The following is a 21,860-nucleotide window of genomic DNA, read 5'->3' on the forward strand; positions in this document are numbered from 1 at the left end:
ATCAAAGCAGAACTGATATAGTAATAACATAAAGTTGACTTAAGCATTAAAAGAAAACAAACTTCCTATTAATACCTGCAGAATGAGCTCCTCCTCAATACGGTCAGTGCAGTTAATGCGCTCAACTTTTGTGTCTGAGCCGCTGTAATCAATGACGGTTCCCTTGAAGTCGATTTCCCTTTTGAACATGGCCACCACAAAGTTTCCATTCAGGAGGAAATTGGAATGGCTATCGGATAATGCTGGAATGACATTCGAATAAGAACGACACATTTCACCACAAGAGACAGAAGAAGGAAAGCTTTGCCCTCGCAATTTGAAGTTTGGGGAATGCGCGAGACGGCATTTGTCACTTTCAGCCTACATTTAAAGTAAACAGTCTGGCGAGAGCTGCCAACCTATTGTTCTGCCGTCCGAGGAGGTACCGTATGTTGAAACAGCGGTGACACCAAATTGCATTTATTTGGAGTCAGACTCCGGGACTCTCTTCGGTGATTGACACTGGAGTGGAAACAAAGGATCTTCACTGACTTCAAATACACACAAATACCTAAACAACCACCTCTGAATTACAGTCTGTGAGTACATGCCAAAACAATGCATCTAATCAAGCCTAGTAAAAACTTTTGTTGTTTTGCATTTAAATCTGCAAGTTGTGCAATGCCAAATAATCAGAGAGAATTGACAATGATGCACGCAGATAACTTATGGCAACATATCACATATTTCTTATGCCTGCAGAAGAATTTGTGCATTGTGCAGAATCGTGTACGCATAAATGAAGAACAATGAAGAAAAGACATTAATGTGCAATTTTCATTACACAAGGAAAAAGAAAAGAGCGAAGAAAAAGGGAGAAAGATTGATAGCACCCATGGGAGTAGCCAAATGAGAAAGCAATTATGTTTATTTACTGAATTCAAAGTAGCACTCATTCAGAGCATACTCGGAGTACTGGCGACAGAGACGTCTGATGTTTCACCAGCTCTGAAAGGCTGTTCTTGACTCACGGCACAGCGCAAACGCTGTATTTACATGATTTTTGTTTTTCAACCTGTTTCGTTGGAGTATTTTGAAATATTGTCACAATATACACGTAATAAATGGAGAAAAATGGCGCCTGAACTTCTAAGCCACTGACACCCATTTATGTCACCCTGATCTTCTCTAAACAAATTCCTCCATATTGCACCAGCTGAAGTGGCAAAACTGAAAGGGTGTTGCAAACATTGACCATATTTAATGCAGACAGCACTCCCAGAATTGGGTCCAAAAGGGGTCCACCAGAAATTTCTTCTGACAATTGGAATTAAAACATCTTGAACACAACTTGATCCATCTGAAACATGGATGCCTGTACACTTTACAAAGGGGGCAAAAGAGCTTCTCTCTTCTCTTTTGCTTGTCTTTTTTCTTTTCCTGTGTCCTCCTCTTGCTCACATGCAAGCACAGAATAGGTCCATCTGACCCTAAAACCCTTATTTCTACTTCCATGCAGCTCAAGCTCCACATGCATCTAATTAGCACTTATTGCTGCCTCATTTATCTTTCCGAGTGGTTGACACTCCATTTGCTTACCCTCAACCAACGCTCCTCACATTTCCTCGATATACGTGCTCAGTAAAAAAAGAGAAAAAAAAGTCCTTTTCCTTTCATTTTTGAAAACAGTTTGACAGTAACTTGGCTCGTTTCTCGAGTTCAACCCCTTTTTCATTAACATCTGCCTTTACTGCTCTGGGTCACCGAGTCAGCGCGGTTTATGGTCATGTTCGGGGTAATGGCATTGACCTATGAGATGAGAACCGAAGAAATGTAATGTATACATCTGACTGGTTTGGACTGCCACCGCATTCAGACTGAATGCTTTTAAATTTGACCTGGTGTTGCTTTAAAAACCACACCTTCTTACTGGTACACTCACCGAGGTAGTTGTCATCTTCTGGTTTTCCAGAGTAGCTGACCTGTTTGATATCAATGTTCATGGCTCCAGCTGGAATCCGAACCACTGTGTTGTAACCTAAAGAAGAAGAAAGAAACAAAACCAGGCAAACAAGAGACTGAGACCGTTTTTAAGAACTTTCAAGAGGGAAAAACGTAGCTACGATAACACCAATGCACTGAACACTCCCCACTGTGATTTCCATAATAGCTTCACTATGCTACACCAAATTCCTCTTAGGGAAGTTCCAACCACTAGGGATTTAAATGTCACACTTGGAAAAATACAAAAAAAAAAAGTCTAGTCATCTCAAATAACCTGCAGGAGGCCCTGTTATAGTCTCAGAGGCCTGACCGTTAAATTATATGTAATTATTCCCTGGACTTACCTTTGGCCTGTAATTACTACACCAGGCCTGTTGTCCCATGATAAACTAACAGAGAAGGCGACTGAGCATGAGCAAGAGAAAGAGCCTGTGAAGACCAAAATATGATAACCGAGATGCAGGTATGAAGGTTTAACAACAAATTAAGCAAAACACAGAACCAGCGAGACCAAACTGGGACCAGAATTTGCATGAACTGCATTCATAATGAGCAGCTGTTTGGTGCAACCATTGTCTTGCACTTTTGGTCTCTCTAATAGACTGCCTTTAGTCTAATGTTTGCAACAGGTGGTGGAAAGGTAAACTAGGAGTCGATTTATTATTTACTCATTTCCTTTTTCATATAGGCTCAGCTTGAGAGTCACAAGTGAGAAGTGAAAGGAATAAAATACAAGAGGTGGGTTTGAAGCGATCTGACAATTAGCCTGACACCTTAAGCCACTCGGGGGCAGCACTTGTTTTACATATCTTCTTCTCATCAGCCTTGTAGATCTCACACATGTAGGTCTTTCTCTTTCTGTCTGTTAGTCTTGATTTGAAATGAGCTGCACCAAACAGAGATGACAGACAGTAAGGTTTTTTTTTCGTCTTGACACTTTTCACTCATAAAGATTTGCGTGAAACAAAACAAAAACCTTGCCAAAGTTGCCTTTTGAGTTCACTGTTACTGCTTTTAAGTGCTATGTCACATTCACTACCTAGAGCCACTTGGGTAACGATAAGCTCACAGGCCCACAGAAATACATCAGGAACAGCCAACACTAGACCCTCCCTGAGGCTACGTGGTATCTCCTAGCTTAGCGACTGACCGCACACACAATCAGCCCTCACCACAGAGTGACCCAGAAAAGAATAGTAAATACAACACCCCGAGGTTAAAACAAACAAACAAAAAAAAACTTGCACTTGTGGAATGATTTGGTTTACCTTGTACAGACTACTTTCTGACACTAGCGAGAAGGAATACTATATAGTATTTGCTTTGCTAAAGAAAATTAGCTTGTGTTTTTAATCCCTTAAGTATTTTGTGTACAGATTATTTTCATTTTAAGTGAAGAACATTGAGGAAACTTCAGTAAAAGGCGGATGGTGTGGGAGTTCTTGATTCACAATAACTATCAACAGTTAATGTAAGTGAGTCACCAATTCCTGTGTTTTAACACAGTTTTTTAAAGAATAATAATGTATTTGTGCTATTTGAAGTATTATCGGGCCTTGGTGTTAGCTACAAAAGCATGTTTAATACAAATTGTATTGCAAACATAAAGATATTTGTTTACAAGTAAAAGGAACCAGACTTATGGTTGACAGTTCATCATTTTGTGTCGGCTGGTGAAGAAGGATTAAGGGGAAAACTAAGTAAACACAATGAATGAAACGCGGACAAAAAAAGGAATAAATCAAGAGACATGAAAAGAAAAAGAATAAAAGGTTCAATGGCAAGAAGACAGGCTCAGACTCAAGACAGGAGCAGAGGGATATCCTGCCTGGGCTACACTCCCACTCCTTCTTTTTTCTTTTTGTCGTTCTTATGGTTAAGCCAGATTTCCAGGGCTGAGGTCAGTGCCTGATTTGGTTGAATACAGTCCTCAAACACTTTGCCACCCCTGAGCCAAAGGAGCGCAGAAAAAGGAAGATGGATAGAGATGCTAAAGTTGAGTGCCAAACTAGCACAGTACAAATGACAGAGGCTACACCCATAGCTTTTTATGCTAATGCTGGTCCTGTTTTACTGCCCAGACTTAAAAAGGATTGGATGCAATCAGCAGTTGGCCCACAGTGAGGCACTGCTTTAAGCACCACAGCTGAAAGGGGATGATGTCAGGTTTGTGTTTGCTATCAAAAGACCAGACTGAGTGACATGAACAAAGTTTGTAAAGCTTTAGAGCAAACTGCTTTCATGTATTTTTTCCCCCAAAATTTGTCCAAAGCATGCATTGTTCTTCACATCAAGCTTAACATGTTAACCATAACCATACATGACATCAGTGCCTAATATGAACATATTGAATGTCAGTGTTGTAGCCTCATATAACTAAAAGTCTTTCTAAGCTCGTCTATGTTTGCTGCATATACAATTTATAACAGCCTGTTTATTTGCAGAATGTGCTGACATATGTTTTGTGGAACAGTCAGTTATTAATGGACAGAGCGTGCAATCTGAGCTGAGAGGGACTTACCATACTGAGCATCATTGAAGGTTCCTTCCAGAGTTTTGCACGATGAGTTGTCGCCGCCACACACGCCGCACTTGTCGTTCCTGGCCTTTGAGTTCAGCACGTGATCGCAGCCCGCTTGCTGCAGAAGTGCAGAAGATAGAAAAGACAGAAATGTGTGCTTTAGAGTGAAGCTCCTGACAGCGCGCAACTAAGCTGAAGCTGACGGCGTCGGAGGGTATGTGAGCAAGTATTGCTTTGAGTGTAATCGGGAAAAACAAGGAGCACGCAGACATACCCTGCAGAGGCCCTGCACACAGATGTCGTAAGTGTCTGGCCCGCACGGTGTGCCGTCGATGACACGGTCCTTCAGTTGATAGTATGCCGTAGTCCCAGCAACCCGGCAAAAGAGCTTGCACCGATCCTTCATTAATACTTAAAGGATACAAAGAAAACAATTAAATTAAAATTCTGAGCAACAAAGATACATTTTCAGTGAAATCCTGCGAATCCTTATGAAACAAACTTTTTAACTTAAACCTATTTACTTCTTTGTGACCCTCAGCAGACTTTTGCTTTATCTCTAATATTTAGATGGTATCTGACAGTGCACCCAGACCGGGGCTTGGCTTCTTCGCTTCAGCATCAATTAACTAAAAGAATCACTTGCAGCAACTTTGCCAGATGGTAATCTCATGGGGCAGACTATCTAGGCAGGGCCTGACATACATCTGTAAGAGAAAGCTGCCAGGAAGTTCATATGGAAAGACTTTATGTTGCCCTTGATTAGTGTCAATTAAAAGTTTACTTAAGGACACCTTAAAAAAAATACAGCTGTAGATTTTTATCATACATTCATCAATTTCTCAACAAAAATTGCCTGTCTTCCCCTGCCATGTATTAAAATTCAGGCACATTAGATTCAAATGCAATGGCTGTGGAGGCGTCGCAACTTTGTAGGTCTTGGTCCTTGCTTCTCTCTTACACACACTTGTGGATTTACAGATAAGTTTATTGACGTATTTGTGCAAACTGTGAGTAACTGGATGCAAACAAAAAATCACTTTAAAAATGTGGGATGTGGTGTTTAAGGTGAACGTTTACGTAAAGTTAAAGCTACATGCTCAGTTGCATTTAAATAGTGTGTATTGCTGATGGTGTGGCTTGAATGGTTTGGGTATACTCACTGCCACTGTACTTGGGGACCCAGCGGACGGTGGGAGGTAGACCATTGATGTTGAAGTGTTTGCCGTCAAACTGAGAGCACTGCTCTTCCCGGAAATCCTTCTGTCCTCGTGGGCATGGCTCAGTGTTGCAGGAGCGGAACTTCATTCTGCGACCCACACAGAACTTACCGCCGTTTCTGGGCCTACAACAACGGGAAAATTAACGATTACAGAGGCACTACGCAAAGTTTGAATTTAAAGATCACATTAAGTGATCTTTAAACATGTTGTTCACATCCAAATCATAGTTATCGCACACATATTTGCACTCTGACCGTCAATAACGATCTCATTATTTCTTACTCAGGCTTGTTGCAGTCTCTAGTGGTGCTTCTCGTTCCTCCACCACAGGACCTGGAGCAAACACTGTAGGGCCCCCAGGGACCCCACTCGCCATGGACTGGTTGCAGATCCAAATCTTTATTTACACACATCCCATGTCTGCAATACTGAAATGGAACACACACAAGCAAGAAGAGAGCATGTTAAAATGTATAAAAGCAACCCCTGCATTACTGAAGGCAACATAATCTAGTACAGCACACCTGGGCACAGTGTTCTTCTTCGCCATCTCAGTCATCGGCTTATTAGATCTTTAGTCCCACATGAGAAAATTGCATTTCCACAACACAATCGATAGTAAGAGGAAATTTAATGAACACAATGACAATCTGACACTCACAAAAGTGGTTTAGTGTATCTCTAACCCGACCCCTGTATTCCAAACTTTATATTTTATAAGCCATCTTCGGAATTAAAAAACAAAATACAGGAACACAGAGCTTTCATGCAACAGACCCAATTATCCCACAAATAAGGCTTCCAGTGTCAAGCAGTGTGTACCCGCTAAGCAACTTTTGCCAAAAAGAACTAATACCGCTTTCATAAGCAAAGCACAGCACGCACATTTCCCTTTGTGTGTAACCAAATCCTCCTCTCAGTGACTAAGATATCAGAGGGTCCTGTTCAGAGAAAGAATGCAGGACAAGACGGCGTCTGTCTGGGTACGTAGCCCGCCGTCCGGGCACACAGGCGAGGGGAGCAGTGGCACCATGATAAGGAAACTCTAGAGTCGTGATAACAAGAGGAAGAAAGTTCATTACTAGCCTGACATCAGAAGCTCCCTTCTCCTGCTCAGTTTTTTTATCCTTTAACCAGAAAAGGAAAACGTTCTTTCTGGACACCTCACAGTGTTTATTTTGACTGCACTCCATTTGTCGGGAGCTTCATGTCCATCCTGTTACTCCCACCCCCAGCTCCAATCAGCTGAGAAATGAATCTACTATGTCTAATCCTTTTTCCACTACGAGGCATTTGAGCCCCTGCGTCATGTTCTGAAGACTCATGAGAAAATGGAAACAAAACCGTGCCACATTTACTTCACTGGAATTTTATCATTTCAGCTCATTAGCCAGTGAGATCGGTCAATCAATCAGAGGTAGCTCCTGGGCAATGGCTGACCTGGTTAATTTCTGCTTTAATGCAAATTAACAACATGTATTCATTACCTCAGATGTACAAATGCAAAAGGGCATACACAAAACCACATGGAAGCAAGTACTATTTGGCTGCTTCTGCTATCCTGGCTTTGTTTGCATGTGTGTTTTACACACTTGTGGGTCTTTAATGATGGAGTGTAAAGTCTGTACACAATGGCAGGCAGGTGTTAAGAGCTGCAGGGTATGGACTAAACAAGCCACAAACATTTTCATAATCCGGGCCTAGTTTGAGGAATTCCCGGGCTCACTCCTCCTGAGTCCGAGTCTAGCGTAAATGCAAACTGAACGCGCCGATAATTCTGTTGGAGCGCAAACAATGAATTAAGAAAAGAATCAAATGGAAAGTGCTGAAAAGAATTTGATAAAGCATGCGCATTATTGGAAATAGTTTCCATGTCACAGAAAAAGGCAAACAGGTGCTGGACTTTGGAGCTCACCGAGTTCATGGAACTGTCAATGAAACACATTTAGGCAGTAAGTCCAAAAGCTTTCCTTTGTTACAGCAAATAGTTTCCCCTCCCCTTGCAGCCCCCCACGCTCAACTTGAGGAGTGTCAGCCCAGACCTGAGCATCCCTTCTATACCCCTTCTCCAGGGCTACCCATCCCCCCTTATCCCCTCACGGTGAATTGCAAAGGCCGAGCGGAGACCACCAGAGTGCAGACAGGCAGCAGGACCCAAGGAGCTGTCAAACACAAGGCTGACTGTCTGTCACAGAGGACCACGGACTGTGTAAGCCTCTGAGGCATTCCACTATCCATGCTGGCACCCTCTGTTTACATCCGTTTTGTTTGGCCTGAAAAGGTGATGTGGTGAAAAAAAAGAAAGGAGGAATGGGGGGGGGGGGGGGGGGGAACCAAAAAAAAAAGAAAAAAAACACACATAAGTGCGCAAATGTGAATGTGTATTAAGTGTTAAGAATGACTGCTTAGGGTCTGAAGGCACTTGGATCCACACTCACTTCCAATTAGGTTCCTACCAAAGAGCACATACACATTTGGAAAACACTGAAATAAAAAGGCGCATTTAGCAAAGCCCAAGTGCCCATTAAGGACACCAGGCGAGCCTCTTTTTGCTGAAAAGATTGTCAAATTTTGACCTCAGCTGGGAATGTGTTGAAACACTTGGAGGTCCCGTGAGAGAAACCCATCCAGCTGTGACTAGCATGTGTTTCAAATTAGAAATTTCACAAAGGTACAAGCTAATTTACCAGCTCATATGAAAGTATGCATATGTGCATACACCTATATTGCATGCATGTATATATATAGATCATGTAAGCTGAAATATACCCAATACCTTTGCCTCTTGGCTCTTAATGACATACTCAATAAAGATTAAATGAGTAGCCCATGGAGTCACAGAGAGCAGTTACCAGCATGCTAACTCAAACAGTGAAAATAGTAAGGACAGCAGCATCTGCTCTGAGCACCTCAGCTGCTTTGGAAGTTAGCGCCCTGTAATTGCCAGAAAACTGTTGCAGAGAGCGCCTCATTTCTGAACCCAAGCCATACATCACAAGAGGAATGAGAAGGTAGAGGACTGATTTAAAAAGCACTCCGCTCTTTCATTTTAACACGGCCATTTCCAAAAGTCATCACCTTTCATGCGGGCGGTGCCTTTCTCATGCCTCTGGGTTAGGAGTTCACCTCGGATGGTTGGGGGTTTGTGTATTGTCTCCAGCAGCTGGGAGCCCCCTTTCCTCCCAACAATGCAAAATTAAAACAGACTGCAATCTTAGAAATGCTAGAAACATCTGGAGCAACCCCTCAAAATGCGATGGCATGGACCACCGCAGTTAATTTTCAATATGGCGTCATTTTGTTTTACGTGTTTTATCGCTTGTCCTGGAGGTGAGGGAAGCTGTAGAGGCCCAATGACAACATAGGATCATCTGCAGCACTTCCATTTGCTGGCCATGCAACTGGAAATCAGTCACCTTACAGCTGCTTTTACAGAGTGGATACACACAGACTCATTTTTTAGCCCATGCACGTGTTTTCACTGTCAGTTCCTCGAGTCTCCTCTTTGGTCGTGTCTTAAAAGACCATAAGACAAGACAGAGAAATGAGAAGACACATTGGAAGGAGTGTGGCAGACAACAGGAGAAACAACAACCTCTAATTTTATCTCCTCTTTGCTTCCTGTCCTCATTTGTGGTCTCCGTTTTTCCGAGGAGTGTAAGAAACATTTCCGTAATAAAAAAGGATTGATGATTGATGATTTTAGTAAATTGATCACCATTTTTGAGAAAAAAAACCTTTAAATATAAACCCAATCTGTGATTAGAACTTAACACCAGAACTGAGCAAAGCCACAATGTTACAATGCCACTCAAAGGTATAAAAGTATACAGTACCATTTGCTGTTTGATCCCGACAGACCCTGTGTCCAGGTAACTACCAGTCACACTCGTACAGCTGTTGTGTATATGTGTGTTTTCAAGTGCCATTATGTCAAAATGTGGTCACAGAAAAACTGCAGGTGGATCTACCAGCTAGTGGTCAAATGTTCATCTGTTTCTGCATGTCTCTGACTTTGGACAGGCACTACTAAAACAAAGATCTATGCAAGACACACTTTTGTGTGGTCTTCCATAGTTGGCTGTGATACTGTTCTCAAACTAATGACTAGTAAGTGCTTACCTATATATGTGCTCACCTAGTTTTAGATATACAATTACACAATCTACATACAAATGCAAAAAAGCTTCCTGCAAACAGCTGTAACAAACAAGCTCAACTTCAGACTCTTTTTGCTCAGCAGCATGCATCTGTGTGAGCAAAAATAGATCAGGTAAACTTACCAAACAACAGACAGGCAGAGTCAGCAATTATTTGTTTATTGGTTATTTTTAAGAAAGTTAAGCTCAAACATCCTCAGGAAGTGGTGGAGACTGCAAATACATTCGTTAGGCACATATGTTAACTCTAAATGAATGCTTATGTTGGGTCGTTGTAAGATGTGTAAAGAGACAACTGCTTGCTAACAAGTTAGCCAAATACATTATTGTGTACGTCAGTGTGGTTCAGAGAGAATACTCTCATAAGTGTCTCCCTGAACCATCCTTGTACAAGCCAGGAAGGGTTGACTGGCAAAATGATTGCACACTGACTAATCAACATGTCTCTTCTTATATAGTTACATCCTGGGACTGTGAGGACTCTCATACTTGGAATGTAACATAGAGCATCCATAGGCTTTGAGTCCTGCTCAAGCAAGAAAAGCTTGTTTAAGTTTGATACACATGTGCCCCAGTGCGCTGGGCAGTTCAGTTGTGTGCAAAGTATTTGAGCTCTCATGTTTGCAGAAATAACGACACACAAACTCGACCAAAAACATGACCTCCTCTTGAGGTAATAAAGGCTTTCTACGTTAAGTCTGTGCTTGTGCAGGAAGTGGGTTCACTGCTACAGTCGGATGCAGTGTTTTCAGCTTCTTGCTGTTGTCCCATTATCTTGTAACTCTTTCCAAGTTCCACTGAATATATCGCCTTTCACACAGCGACGGGTTTAAATGTCACCACATTATAGCGTAATCAAGCAAATACACATGCAATGAAAGCTCCACTCAGTGGTTTCCGGACACAGAATTTCAATCAGTAAACTGCACGAATGCGAAAACAACAATCCTCTTGTTACCCCAAACCCACAGATATGTGTGCGATGATAGCAAATCAAAGTGGCAACATCCTGCAAATACCCAGAGATTAGCTGAGAGTAACACTGATACTGGCCTCGCGATCCCCATGCAGACGTGCACGCTCGCACAAGACTGCACACAAACGCACTGCCTGTCCCGGCATCGTACAACAAGTCTGTCAAGCTGCCAGCGGAGATCCAGCCAACACTCATCGCCTCCGCCAGCATACTCCATTCTGCCCCGGCTTCACTTTTCAAGACCCCACTATCTCAGCTCTAAATGGCTGAAACCAGAGCGGGTCGTCATTCTTTTCCAAACAAGATTCTATAAATCAAAAGCAACTTCCTGTTTCTTAATTTACACTAACTGTTCATTTAAGCCATGAACAAGAGTATGTGGAAATCTTTCTTTCAAATATTTCACACACTAAAAACTTGGCTAGCAGCCACCACATTAAATAAATTTAAAAAACTAATTCATTGAATACTTCATCATTTCTTGCTGAGATGCTTTAGGTCAAAACCTTCATCCAAAAAAATAAAAAATAAAAAATAGAGCCAGCTTAAGCTCTGTTGCCTCTCTTTTGCCCCTCTGCCACCCGCTGAGCCACAACGTGGTGAGAAGCAGCACTGGGATCTTCAAAGGGTAGGATACTGATACAAGGCCTAGCAGCCCTGCACTTCGGCTTGACACTTATTGACCATGCAGGCTGGCCCCTAATCTATGCACACACAAAGACACATAGTTGCATGCACACATCTACACATGTGCATCTGCTCACACTTAAAAACAGGTACTTCTCCAATAAACGCACACATTGAAGCACACAATTAAAACACACACGCAAACAGTCGCAGCCAGGCGTGAAAGCGGCATCCTTTTGAAGGGTGAGGGGACTGAAACGGGGAAGGGCAAGAAAAGAGAGGATGGAGGGGGAAGGAGGGAGGAAGAGTGGTGGTGGTATTTATAGACAACAAGTGATGGGATGCCCTCGTTAGCGCACGGCCCACTGAGCCAGATGACAGAGGCAGCGGCCACGAGGTCATGTGACCGCATTACTCACTCCGGCACCCAGTGAAAGCAAAAGATGGGGAAGGAGGGTGGGAGGGAGACAAACAGGCAGGATTGGAGATATTCAGAGAAGAAGGGAACAGAGAGAGAGACAGAGAGAAAACTACCCATGAACCCTGCACTGCCCAATGCCCTGATTTAACTGAGCAGTATACAAACAAAGTTTTTCTCCACCTCCCTCTTTCATTTACAGGACATCCTACTCTCCCACTATTTGAGGCACTGCCCTCAATTACCCAATGTGGTCGAAACTTTGTTTCATAACTGGAGAGAGCAAAACATCTTCCCAAAAAGCACAGAAGCGCAAGAGGGAAAATTCGTTTATGAGATGACATGGAATTGCTCAGAATGACACAGTAAGCAACAAAACACGTATCTGAAAAGAGCTGGGATCCTCAGTCCCCCAAACCCCCCCACCTCGACCCCTATCCCAGAGACATAGCTGCAATCCTACGAATCTGACAGCTAAAAGCCAAGAAGCCATGAGGGTCTGAGGCCCGTGCAGAGCCTAACACTTGAACCTAACCACGGACCAACGCAAAAGCAGAACCAAGACATGTAAAGAAGGAACAACGCAATTCTGGCACAAAAGAATGAAGAGGAGTCATCTGGGCATGCAGATTATCAGACTTTAAACATGCTCAAAGACACACAAGCACACCCCACTCAGACACCACATTAAAGAGCACTTGTGTGGGCAGGTGAGCGTTGGTGTAGGGTCCCCTGCTCTTTCAACTAACGCCACTTCAAAGAGCACCCTGCATGAAGATGAATCTGGGCCTCGGCACCACAAACAAAGGTGGTGCCACTGCTGACGCACACACAGGCAGAAATGAAAGAACATTTTTCTCTCATCTGTTATTCCAGAAAAAAAGAAAAGGAGAAAACATTCAGTGAGCAGCAGTTCTCTTGGTGAAAGTGCCTTGTTTGATACCAGAGGTCAGAGGAGAATGGCCAAGCTGCTTCGAGCTGACAGGAAGGCGACAGTAACTCAACCACTCATTACGTCCAATGTATGCAGAAGAGCATCACTGAACAGAAAACATGTGGAACCCTTGAAACAGATGGGCTACAACTAGAGTTGGATGTCTCAAGACCGGTCTTGGTCTCTTTTACGTGGTCTTGGTCTTGCCTTGGTCTCAACGGACTTTGGTCTTGGTCTCGCTGTCTCAGATCGACATAGTGGTCGGGAGATTTGGAGTCAACAGTATCCCTGACACACATTGTAACGTTCGATAATGTGTCCTGCGCAAAAGCATCAGCTCTAAGAGCCGTGCTTACAGAGTGCTTTGTAGTGAATCAGAAGAGTCGACTCCCATTGGGCGAGAGCCGGCTCCTCACTTAATTTCCTTTCACTGCTCAGCTCTCACACAGTGGCTCAGCTATGCTCCAATCCCTCCATATTGTGGCCAATCACATGCGAGGATATAGGATAATATCATTATGTGAAAAACAGAGAGGGTGAGAGACGCGGCAGTCAAGTGGAGCGTGCTTCTGTCCTCTCGGTAAGTGAGTGCATCGCAAAAACACATATATATGCCTGACACCTGTAAACGAAGCAGCATCTGGCTGCAGTTTAAAGACTTTTTTGTCTCATCTCGACTTTGTCTTGGTCTTGACTCGGTCTGTCTTGGTCTTGGTCTTGTCTTGGTCTCGATACCCTCTGGTCTTGGTATTGTCTTGGTCTTAGTTTAGGCGGTCTTGACTAAAAGTCTAGCTACAACAACAGAAGACCACAGCGGGACCTGTAAGGCTCAGATTAGGAAACTGAACTTTGCACAGTTTCATCAAAATGGAACAATAGATGATTGGAAAAACCTGGGTTATTTGTTGCTGACCATAATCGTCCCTTTATGACCACAATGTACCCAGTATATCACTGAGTTCACTGTACTCAAATAGTCTCCACAGTCACCTGATCTCGGCCCAATAGAGCACCACTGGGATGTAATGGAACAGGAGATTTGCTTTATGTGTGTGATGCTGTCATGTCAACATCAATCAAATAGTTTCCAGTGGTTTCCAGTACTTAATACCTACAAAAGTGGCCTGAAAGAGCATGCGTCTAGATTTATTACCTATGACAATGTAGGCAAGGTGGTATCTTAAACATTTAGCTCAAGGCAGTATATGCCTACATAGTGATTCATAAAGTGGCAAGTGGACAGAGTAATCAAAGAAATTTTGAATTTGAAATAGAAATTAGTTGTGGAAGGTTAGATTAAACTGCAGCTAAATATGGTTAAAACTATATATGATATGCATACAGTATATTTCACTGTGAAGTAGTTTCTTGTAAAATGCTGTTATGCATAACTGTTAAGAATAAAAACCTGACTTGATATAAGATTGTATGCTAGTCTCTTTAAACCTTAAATTAATTCTGATATAGACTAGTCTCCACTAAAGATCAGGCATCAGTGGTAATCTAGCTAAATCAGCTCCAGTGGGATTAAGGGGTTGAATAATATTTATATTTATAACAAGGTGCAATAATAATTAATGTGCAATAATAACAGTGTGCAATACACATACACTTATTCTTCTTTTTTATACTAAGTTAATATACTGTGTTGTGTTGTTTGTTACGTTGTGATGTGTCATATCGTGTCGTGTTGTGTTATATGTAGTGCCGACGTAGGACAGTTTTTCCAATTTCATTGTACTACTGTACTATGTATGACTGTGCAATGACAATAAAGAGTTATCTTATCTTATCTTATCTTATCTTAATCTTAATAAAGCAAACCTGTGTGCGATTGAACTCTATGTGTTTCTCCCACATTCAGGTCGAGAGCAGTATGGGAGCTACAATCCCAGGACCATTACTGTTTAGTCTGGTTGTTGTAGTTGGATTAAGATGTTAGCCATCCCCTGTTAACCTTTCTTCGCTAGACTGGGCTGATCCAGAACCTAACATGGTGAGGAGGGAGATAGAGCAAGATGAAAGGATACAAGAGATACGAGATTTACATGGGTCCACACTACAAGACTGCTGGAGGGCATAAGGTTAAGGAGAAAAAGAGAGCCCTCCTTCTCTCGCTCCCTCTCTTTCCTCCTCTCCAGCATGTTTTGAATGCTAAACACCAGCCCACCATAACAGCCTCCTTCACCTCCTCCTTGCTTTCCTCAGCCCTCTCCTCCCCACCTCCTGCCCAGCAGAATCACTGATGTGAGGTCTTTTGTGAGAGCGCTGGCTGGCCTCAGACTGGCTCTGTTACGGTCTGACCACTGACCCAATCACCCGCCTTTTAAAGAGGTTTTGGGGTCGTGGGTTCACAACAAGGTGACTCAACTGTGAACGGCGGTCGGCATCCTTTTTCAAAGGGCCCATGTATTTACCTTTCCCTATCAGGGCTCTCTCTCTCCCTCTTTTCTTTACATTTTTGTTTCTTCTTTTTCACCCCTTTCTCCACATATCTTAAGTAACTGACCCGTCTCAGGCCTAATTAGCATAGCATCCCAGAGCGAGGGGAACACTAAGGCTAATGGGGGGGTTGGGTCTCCGTAAAACACTTAGAGTACAGTTTCAAGTTTCTAACAAGGACCATCACCTGAACCCACTCGAGCAGGTTTCTACAATCAATGTGGCGACAGCATAGTAATATATGATAAATTATTCCTTTTTCTTGGCAGAGGAAATGAACTAGCAGGGAAAGGCATCATGATTCAAAACAGAACTCCATTAGAGGTTTGGCTTGTGTCATTAATTTAAATGCACTGACACAAATATCACATTGTTAGCCTTTACTGCATCACAATAATTATTCATGTCCATTTACTAGATGAGAGACATGTGTTTTCCTTCCGCTGTGCAAGACGGTGGAAAAGATCCTATGGAAACTCAGTGCTCAACGACTGTTTTTTGTGCGGTACCTTTAACCTACACTAGAGGTTCAGCGGCGGCATTATCTACACCTACATTCTCAAATGGGCAATTCTTGAATATCAGCTGGGACACCCTAAGTGTGTTCCTTAAAATTGTTAGCATTTTTGGTGTAGATGATTTCCCATAATCTATACATGGAGAGACTGAGACTTACCATTCCATGTCCACAGTCAGTGCCATCAGCGAGTGGCATGTGCTGTGTACGGCACCCTTTGTGGTCCCCCTCCACACTCGTACACCACAGCCTCTTGCACTGTTTCTGTGGGGGAAAAGAAACAAACGCGAGCAGTAAATCATTTGGGAATTAACAGGAAAAGAGCTTTTCTGTGATGTGAATATCCTGCAAGGTGTTAAAGCATGTACATAACCCCTCTTATGCCAAAATATTTTTTTCAACAACACTGAATAACACAAGAAATAATTGCTCCAGCCATTTTGGTCTTACATAAGAGGGATAAAGCATGTGGTTGTAGTCCCAGTATATTAACGGAATTCTACAAACATTTCAATCCAAGCAGCTGGTAGTCGACTTTTTCTGATTCCCCGTTTGGTCAGTTTAAAGAAGTTTGACCCCATAATGGCAAGTCTATCATATTTGATACATGAGTTTTTAAGATCTCTACATCAACAGTGTGATTCATTTTCTCCTGAAATACCTGATATATACTATGAGACAGTAGCAGTATGCTACTATGAGCAATTAAATCACACTAAAATGAAGAATGTAGCAAAAATGATATGAATTAAAACTCAATTATGCAAAGTGATATTTAGTTTCCTTGTTTTCTTTTATCAGGAGGTTCAATTAACACTACAGTTTTCGCCTGATTACTTCATGGTTCAGGCTTTAAGGGGTTAAGTACTCAATGAATGCCTCAGATATCTTAATATAAGAACGAAGATGTGCAATTTTAACAGTTTTTCTACATGATAAATAAATGCTGTTGTAGTAAATGGAAGATATATGACAGTAAGAAAGAATCATAAGAAATAAGTGTGTAAAATTACAGAAAAAATATGTGGTAGCTCCTTAAAACACTGTAACAAAGTTTTGTTCATTCACAGAAAAGTCCTTGTTTACCTTTTTCCTCTTTTTTTAACTATACTACTACAAAACTATAATAGTGAGAAAACAGGAAGTTTTTACGTCTTACTTAGGTTTGAGTAATAAGAATGGCCATGTCGGAGTTTCAGTAACAAAAGCTAGAAATTCAAATAAATTCAGTTAATAGTCCAAAAATTAAGCCCTGCTTCACATGTTTTGGCCCAGGTGTCCAGTGGGTCAGATTGGAGCCTTCGGTGGGTCAGTTTTGGATCCTTGGCCTTATTTTTGTCCCCTCAAATGTTTCAGGTAAAGAAATGTTTCACTTTCATTTTTTACCATGGCTTTTTAATCTATTTTGATAGCAAGACAACGTACCAAGTAAGGACAAATTTGGGAACCGGGACCAAACATCAGTTCACACTGTCTGTTGGCATTGTAGAGCTGACCAGGGAGGAGAGTGGGCATGTCATATGTTCTGCCCACAGGCTCATCAAGGAGGCACTCCCCATAGCCGGTGCTAAAAAATTAAATAAATAAATTCAAAACAAATCATGTACACATTCAACAGGCAGACTTTCACAGTACAGAATTCTTCATAACAATGTAGTAATTCCAACCCTAAAATGTATCAGCACACTTCATCTCTTTCATAAAAGCAAGGTAAACATCTCTGTGTCACTGTCTGTGATCATCCACAGATGTGTTTTCCTTGTGGGTGGTCTGTAACGTTACAGAGGAGAGAAACTGATACCGCTTCCCCCTTTAAAGCCTAATAGCAAACGCTGTCACTGTGAAACTGGAGTTAGGCGCCACAGACTGAATAAAACAGTATTTTGATGGAGACAAAAAAAGGGATCTGCTTACTGATCACATTTGTATTAGATGTATTTTCCTCTGCTGAAGGCAAACAAGAACATTTAGAATGCTAAAGCACCATGATTAAGTTAAATAAATCTGCACCAGCCCCAGCGCTGCAGTATAATGACAGATTGTGCCGTATATGAGCCACACCCTGAGCCATGACACAATAAAAGAGACAACAAAAGCACAGCTGGACTTACTGCGTCTATCCACCAGCAGTCTGCGTATAAAATCATCCGCATTTACGGCCGTGAATGGGCACAAATGAAACATGTTAGCAGAGCAAGGCGAGCCACAAAGGATCTTCTCTCGCTTTGTTTACTTTGGGAAAAGGAAACTTTCAGATGAGACAGGTCTAGATGTGTAATTAGACAACATGTCTGCACTGCTCTGACAAATTTCATCCTGGATCGAGCCGCTAAAACACCTGCTCAACAAAGCACCAGCTGATGTGACAGGCCAATAATTACACAGGATTATCCTCTGTTACCATTACTTTGTTTCTTTACCCTTTCATTTCCAGCCATAATGTAAGAAATTGTTGCAAATGCTGGCTTGTGGCAAGAGGAGGGGATGATTGCACTAGAAGAAAGCAACAGCAGTGGAAGACACTGAATGCAAACCACATAGCAGCCTGTCGAGGAATCATTCGGACAGTCCCATATTACAGTGTCTTTCAGCAGTTGGTCATCTGTCTAATCGGTGCACTGGAACTTAATGGAATTATTATTAAGACCGAGACAGACCGAGGCAGAAGGGGTCATTGTGGTCATATTTTAAATGAAACATCTATGTTCTGGGGAAGGGGGACAAAAAATCAGCTGTGTGGATTCAAGACGGTGAGCCAATTCCCATCTGGAAACAAGAGCTGTCACACCTGGAAGCCTTTGGCAGACTTGGAAGTGTGTTTATTTACAAGGTGACTCGGTTATTGTGTTCTTGTCACATGAGACTAAACAATAACAGTTTTCACGTACACCATAAAGGCAAGATGTCAAGAGGTCAGCTCATGACAGATTGGAGGCTTCTACAAAGAGCTAAACGACATGTGCAGTGTTCGATCAAACAGTAGTAAGTCTGTCATGTCAGCGTTTTGCCTCTGACAAGATGAATTATTGTTGTCCTTTTTTTTTTTTACTGCTGTGCAAAGATGTGCTTTTACTTTGTAGTGCTTAAAACGTAAAACTTAAGGTTCTCTTCCAATTAAGTGTTAAAAACTTCAGTAAGGTTTTAAGCTGTCACTTCAGAAAGAATCATGCCAAAAACAACAGAGATCCGTTTAGATGATGCTCACAAAGCAGGAGATGGATTTACAAATTTATGACAGCGTTGTGTCAAGATCTATAGTGAGAAGTAGCATCAAGAAATTCAAAGAGTCACACAGTAAAGAACAAGCCTGGCAGAGATGTGTCTAAAAACCCCAGAACAACTGCCAAAATGCTAGTTAACGATTTAGTCAAGTCAGGGATAGTGGTCTCAAGGAAGTTAATCACTAGAACTTTGTGCAGGAATGGACTGTGAGTTCACAGACCAAGAAAAACTTCTCTTCACTGCAGAAGAAACAACTTCAAGTCAGACCTAAATATACCAGGAACAACCTGGAGAAAGATACTAGAAGTGGGTCCTTGGATCAAATAAGACTAAACTGCTTGTTTGACTAAAGAGACAGTGTTTATGTTTGGATTACGACGAGAGAGGCGTGAAACACAGAAGTGGTGGTATTGTGTTGTAGGGACGTTTAAGTGCATCTCAAAGTGGAAGGAATCATAAAGAAAGAATATGTGACTACTCTCATGGAGGGAGGCTGATAATTCTGTCTTCAACTGTATGAAGATTGTCTTCAACTTCCTCATCCACAACCAGATGGCTGTCCCTCCGTGAGCCTGGTCCCGCCTGAGGTTTCTTCCTGTTAAAAGGGAGTTTTTCCTTCCCACTGTCACCAAGTGCTTGCTCAAATGGGGTCATCTGATTGTTGAGGTTTTTGCTGTATAATGTCTTTACTTTAACATAAAAGTGCTATATAAAAAATTGAATTGAACTGAATTACAGTTATATATGAATAAACACAAAGTAGATGTAGTAGCTCCTAGTTTTCGTCAAGAAAATAGATGCTGATGGATTATTTATAATAATTTCACATTACACTTTATAAGAGTTGTTGCTGCTTTGGCAAAATTTGAGATGTACATAGGAAATTGATAGGGTTTCCCCAAAATGAACAAGAACTAGAGCGTAGGAATAGTCAAAGAGTTGCATTTAAATTTTATATTTGGATGTTGTGGGTTAAATCAAATTGCACAGTGCCAGAGTAGGAATGAATAGTGTCTTTGTGCAGCAGATGGGACACAATGACACTGCACTACAACAGTACAGTTTTCATCAGCTTTCAGGTACGGGACTTGAGTGCACATTATTACAACAATATTCAGACAAGAGGGACTGCATTGGGGAATCCGTTGCTGTTTGAAAAGGGATGTTTGAGAGGTGGCACGGCCTTTCGTTTTGTAAACTGTTACAGGTTGAATTTACTCTACGGGAAGAATGGGCAGTCAAAACACTGATATACTTGACCAGGTCGGTCCACTCAGCAGGAGTGGTGCTGCAGAAGTGCTACTTTCAATCAATGCTCCTCATTGTTGGCTTGCAAAAAACTTCAAAAGCACTTGGACTGCACTCTCAAGAGCCTTTCCCACCACCGCGGCTCCCACACCGAAGCCAGTGCTTCGTTCTCGATACCTGCACTGTGTGTTACATCCAAAGTGACTAACAAATGTTACAGTTTAACATGAATGCGACTGACGTTCACGTCATGCTCTTCCTGTTTTTTTGTGTAGTAATTAGATACAAACAGAAGAGCAACACAACTTTATCCAAACAATAAAGAGACAGATGGACATTCTTTTCAACTTTGGCTGCAAGTTCCAACCACTGGATGCTGAGGTCCGGGCTAGCTGGAAACTATGCAAAGAGCATGGCCTTAAAACTCCATATGAGGCCATCGCCTAATTCTCGAGACGCATCTGGTTAACAAGGCTGTCCTTTGTGAAGGCCTCTACAATTAACAGAGGAAAGGAGGCAAAGATTAAAGGGTCATGTTCAGGGAAGATGTAATTATAACTGACATTTCCCATTTTGAATCGAAGTCAGGATGAGCGTCCGTGGGTGCGGGTTTGGAGTAGCTGAATCAGCCACCTCCCCATGCACAAGGTTGTGGTGATGAAATGGGATTAGTGACTAGATTACTGTTTGGCCAGCTTCTTTACAAAATAGCTCTGTCTGAGCAGGGAGACAGATGAAGGACTTCAGGAGATCCATCGCTCAGGTCAGCTGAGGAAGACCCCCAAATTCAAACAGGAAATACTCTTTCAACACAAGGCAATAACAACTCCACACAGTTTACATTACACTGACCTGTCTGCAGAGTTCTGTGGGAGACTGGAAGCAGTTACATGTAAAAGCTGGAAAAACCATCACTTTCTCTCCCGTGAGAAGAGTTCATAATGAGTCACATGTTTTGATTACGAAGCAATTTAGAACCAGATAGGAGAGCTGCAGATACCTACTCAAGAAAGTCGGTGATGTACTTGCGACTGCACTTGGACCACGACCAAGGGTTGGTATCGTAGTTAAGTGTAGGAGCCATGACGTGATACTGGTGCTTTATCCCTGCCTCCCGGCACTTGGGGTTGTCATCATGAGGCATGTTGAACCTGGTGCAGAACAAAAAAAGGGGGGAATTTAGAGATTGTGAGGGTTATCATCTGATTATTAGATATGCCATAGTAAAAAGGATAAATGTCTAAGATCGACTCTCAGTCATTTGTAGCAGGGGTTCACAACCAGCCCACAGATCCGGTAATATCTTTGAGTTATTCCTCACACTTTGCACTTTTCCTCTACTGGTCTGTTTGTTTTCCACTTCCAAATACATGCACATCCTTATTTGTATTATTTGCTAAATATTTAGAGAGTAAAATCCTTTCAAGAGTTTCAAGAAAACTCCAACTGGCCAGTAGGTGGTGCAACATTGTCTTAAAAAAATGTCACACTCCATCTATCATTATCTATTGGCTTCAACATCGAGAACAACATGCTAGTGAGATCTACCTCCAGCTTAGAGGTCAAAGCTCACCATCTCACATTCTCAA

At 42.1% G+C, this 21,860-nt stretch overlaps 1 protein-coding gene across 1 annotated transcript in view; it reads right to left on the reverse strand.

The window, feature by feature from the left end:
* The window catches only part of LOC147324971 (A disintegrin and metalloproteinase with thrombospondin motifs 20), a 77,962-nt gene that overhangs the window by 31,448 nt on the left and 24,654 nt on the right, over window positions 1–21,860 (reverse strand). Inside the window, exons 9-17 of the mRNA XM_086299201.1 lie at window positions 21,276–21,422; window positions 17,227–17,368; window positions 15,961–16,065; window positions 6,010–6,155; window positions 5,668–5,849; window positions 4,779–4,915; window positions 4,505–4,622; window positions 1,922–2,017; window positions 76–242 (exon numbers count right to left, since the gene is read on the reverse strand). Coding sequence (XP_086155327.1) covers window positions 76–242; window positions 1,922–2,017; window positions 4,505–4,622; window positions 4,779–4,915; window positions 5,668–5,849; window positions 6,010–6,155; window positions 15,961–16,065; window positions 17,227–17,368; window positions 21,276–21,422 — 1,240 coding nt within the window. The remainder of the gene's footprint in view (window positions 1–75; window positions 243–1,921; window positions 2,018–4,504; window positions 4,623–4,778; window positions 4,916–5,667; window positions 5,850–6,009; window positions 6,156–15,960; window positions 16,066–17,226; window positions 17,369–21,275; window positions 21,423–21,860) is intronic.

The sequence above is a fragment of the Aulonocara sp. 'chitande type north' Nkhata Bay genome, linkage group LG7 (genome assembly GCF_057382095.1).
Source record: "Aulonocara sp. 'chitande type north' Nkhata Bay isolate Kocher_YH1m ecotype deep benthic linkage group LG7, A_spYH_male_GT1.1, whole genome shotgun sequence".
NCBI lineage: Eukaryota > Metazoa > Chordata > Actinopteri > Cichliformes > Cichlidae > Aulonocara > Aulonocara sp. 'chitande type north' Nkhata Bay.